General features: G+C 48.9%; 1 protein-coding gene across 1 annotated transcript; it reads left to right on the top strand.

The window, feature by feature from the left end:
- Positions 1–1018: 1018 nt before the first annotated feature.
- LOC145126394 (uncharacterized) lies at positions 1019–1747 on the top strand. Its single transcript, XM_079061769.1, has 2 exons — positions 1019–1296; positions 1420–1747. Exons 1-2 carry the CDS (start codon positions 1019–1021, stop codon positions 1745–1747), a joined length of 606 nt encoding a protein of 201 aa, XP_078917895.1.
- The last annotated feature ends 2440 nt before the right edge of the window (positions 1748–4187 follow it).

Below are 4187 nucleotides of genomic sequence, written 5' to 3'. Positions count from 1 at the left end.
ATCTTCCTGGATTGCCGCTTGATAGACAAGTGGAGTTCATAATAGACTTGTTACCAGGAACCACACCAATAGCAAAAGCACCATACCGATTAGCACCAACAGAGATGAAGGAGCTTATGACACAATGATGACGTGCCTAGGGCAGCACGGCAGAAGCAGGAGCCGGACACGCCAACCGGGCCTAGCCCAGCAGGCTTAGCGTCCGCTGGCACTTCCGGGAGTGGAAGGCACAGGCAAAAGGCTTGCGCGCGCCAACCGGGCCCAGCCCAGCAGGCTTAACGCCCGCTGGCACCCTCGAGAGCGGAACGCACAGGCGAAAGGCTCGCGCCCGCCTAGAGATGCTCCCAGCTCCAAGACAAAAGAAACGGTCAGGAGACAAGCAGGAGGATCAGACCATTACCGTCAGAGCCAATAAGAGCGCCCTAACGGTTAAAGGCGCATGACTCTCCAATCCGCGCCCCTGATCCTGTCTCCCCAAAAAAGCGATCCTAACGGTAGAGTCATTGCAAGGATTCAAGCTGAAGTGTTTTTTGGATGCATATAAAGGGTATCACCAGATCTTGCTGAGCAAAGAGGACGAGGAAAAAACGGCTTTTTACACAGATAATGGCACTTTCTGTTATACTAAGATGCCTTTCGGTCTAAAGAATGTCGGGGCTACATACCAGCGCCTGGTGGACTCGATCTTTGCCAAACAAATTGGGAGAAACATCGAAGTATATGTCGACGATATGGTGATCAAGAGCCCGCACGAAGACAAGATGCTTCAAGACATCGAAGAGACTTTCCAAACCCTAGAGAAGGTAAAAATGAAGCTAAACCCGGCTAAGTGCACGTTTGGGTGGAAGAGGGGCAGTTCTTGGGGTATTATGTCACCAGGCAGGGCATCCAGCCCAGCCCGACCAAAGTGGACGAGCTCATTGAAACGCCAACCCCAGGCACCCTCAGGGATGCACAGGGCCTAAACGGGAAGCTCACAGCTCTGAGCAGGTTTATCTCAAAATCCGCTGACAAGGCCATGCCGTTGTTCCACACGCTAAAAGGCTGTATCGAGAAGAGCAACTTCCAGTGGACGAACGAGACAGAAATAGCGCTCCAGAAAATCAAGGAGGCACTACATAAGTTACCCACGTTGGCCAGTCCCGTCCTGGGGGAGACGCTGCAAATGTATCTTTCGACCTCAAACGAAGCAATATCCTCAGTATTAACTGTAGAAAGGGAAGGAGAGCAGAGGCCGGTGTATTTTGTAAGCAGGGCATTACAAGGGCCAGAACTTAACTACCCCACCCTGGAAAAGTTAGTCCTGGCACTCATCTACGCGGCATGACGACTAAGGCGGTATTTCCAAGCACATCAGATCGAAGTGCTAACAAACTGCCCCATCAAACAAATATTGCTTAAACCAGAGACGTCGGGCAGGTTAGCGAAATGGGCAATCGAATTAGCGGAACATGACATAAGTTACCACCCGAGAACAAGTATTAAGGGACAAGCGTTGGCTGACTTCCTGCTAGAAATCCCAGACGAAGGGGGCCCTGCCAAGGAGAAAGTGTGGGCAGTTGAAGAAGCTCCGCTCGATAAAAGTTCGTGGACTTTATATACGGACGGAGCATCTAGCAGGGAAGGCTCAGGGGCGGGGCTAATCCTGACTAGCCCAGAGGGGGAAGAAGTGACCTACGCCCTCCGTTTTGATTTTCACACGTCAAACAATGAGGCGGAGTACGAGAACCTACTCGCAGGATTGTGACTAGCCAAGCAAATGGGTGCAAAGGCTGTAACAGCCCTGACGAACTCAAGGCTAGCAGCAAACCAGGTCAATGGAAGTTTCGAGGTGAGAGATCAGAGAATGGGAAGGTACGTGAAAATGGTGAAACAACTAATCGAGTCGTTTAAGCAGTTCACAATAAGGCAGATACCTAGAAGCGAAAACAAGAGGGCGGATGCCTTAAGCAAATTGGCATCCACATGCTTCGAATACTTATCAAAGAAAGTCTTGGTAGAGGTGCTCCGAGGAAGAAGTATAGACGAACGACAGGTGAATACCCTAACGACCACTGGACCGACGTGGATAACACCATTCAGGGAATACCTGCAAAGAGGGGTGCTCCCGGATGACCACGGCGAGGCCAGGAAGATACGCATAAAAGCGCCCTCTTATGCATTAATAAATGGAGAACTGTACAAGAAAGGGTTCACGGTGCCATGGCTAAAGTGTGTAGACCAAGCCAAAGGGAGAGAGATGCTACATGAAGCACACGCAGGCCAGGTGGGTGCACACGAGGGAGCACGGGCCCTAACAGGCAAAGTACTACGGATGGGTGTATACTGGCCCATAATACAGCAAGATGCGCTGGAAATAGCCAGGAGATGTAGGGAATGCCAGTCATACGCCCCAGTCCAAGCAAACCCCCCAGTACCATTGCACAACATATCCAGCCCATGGTCGTTCTATCAATGGGGTATAGATATAGTGGGCCCATTCCCGGAAGCACCAGGGAAGCTGAAATACATGGTGGTAGCCGTGGACTACTTCACAAAATTGATCGAAGCGGAGCCGTTAGCGTGCATCTCAGGGAGACACATGATAAAATTTGTATGGAAGAATATTATAACAAGGTTTGGGACGCCCAGGGTACTCATCAATGACAACGGCCTGCAGTTTGCCGAGAACCCATTCAAGGAGTGGTGCACCACTAAAGGGATAAAGCAACGGTTCACGTCAGTAGCGCACCCACAGGCGAACGGACAGACGGAGGTGTCTAATCGAACTATTGTGAATAGGATCAAGAAAAGGTTGGGCAGAGCAAAAGGGAACTGGCCGGAGGAAATACCAACAGTGTTATGGTCGTACAGGACCACACCACGAACAAGCACACAAGAAACCCCGTTCAGTTTGACATACGGTACAGAAGCCATGCTCCCCATGGAATTAACAGTGAGCACGTTAAGGGTGGCCAGCACAGATGAAGAGAGCAATACACAAGACTTGAGGATAAACCTAAATATCCTAGAAGAAAAACGCGAAAAATTAGAGATGCGCCAGGCTGCATACAAGCATGCAACAGAGAGGTATTACAACCAAAGGGTAAAGGAGAAAGCATTCAAAGTGGGTGAGTATGTCCTAAGGAAAAACGAAGCGAGTTGAGCCCAACCCCAAGGCAAACTAGGCCCAGCATGGGAAGGCCCTTACAAAGTCACGCAAACCAAACGGAATGGCGCATATGCCTTAGAAACGATGGAAGGGCAGCAGATTCCAAGAACGTGGAACGCCAGGAACTTGAAAAAGTTTTTCTTTTGAAAAAGAGAAAAAGTATAGTCCCAATCGATCGACACGCTGCTTAGTGCGGCACATCCCAAGTACTTAGCGTACACAAATCCATGCTTAGTGACATGAGTTTCATACTTAGTGTATTTATAGTCCATGATTAATGTAATGGGATTATTTAAATGCTAATCTTTAATACTTAGCGTATTAACTCGTAACGATTGAAAATGTGCATGTAGAGATCAAGTCGTTGGGTACTAAGAGCACCCAGTACCGATACTTAATGTATCGACAATAACATAGGCGAAGCAGAACGCCTAGCGCATCGGAGCGCTATGTTCTTTTCAAAAAGCAAATATGTATACATATAAAAGGGAGTAAGCAACAAACAAATAAGCGCTTAGAGTTCGCGATTACACACATAAAATAGAGAATATTGTTCAAAAGCCCATACGTTATACAAACTAAAGCCACCACATGGCCACCAAAAGAGACATGCAAGACAAGAAACTAAAACATGCAAAGAAATTTTCACGCCCCAAGAGGGGTAGCACACGATGCCGAAGCATCTTCAACAACATCACCCTCGCCACATGTGACTTCGTTTCCCCCAACAGCCACCTCACCTTCTCCACGATCACCATCACCACCATCGCCACCATCACCATCGCCACCATCGTCACCCCCTCCACAATCACCATCACTGCCCTCATAAACCTTCTCAACATCGACCCCAACCACCGGTGCAATACCCTGACCCATTGCACTTTCCGAAGTACCCTCTGAACCAGCAAACGAGCACAACTCTCGGAGACCACCAACATCCAATTCACCCAGGCTCAACAAGGATGCATGATCCATGCTAGAAAAGATAACAAAGCGTCGTTCACACTAACCACAGGACCAACAGAAGCGGCATCAA

This window comes from Lactuca virosa, chromosome 7 (genome assembly GCF_052849685.1).
Source record: "Lactuca virosa cultivar CGN04683 chromosome 7, Lactuca_virosa_CGN04683_v6, whole genome shotgun sequence".
NCBI lineage: Eukaryota > Viridiplantae > Streptophyta > Magnoliopsida > Asterales > Asteraceae > Lactuca > Lactuca virosa.
The sequence above is the reverse complement of the archived record's forward strand: the minus strand, read 5'-3'. Positions and strand labels throughout refer to the sequence as shown.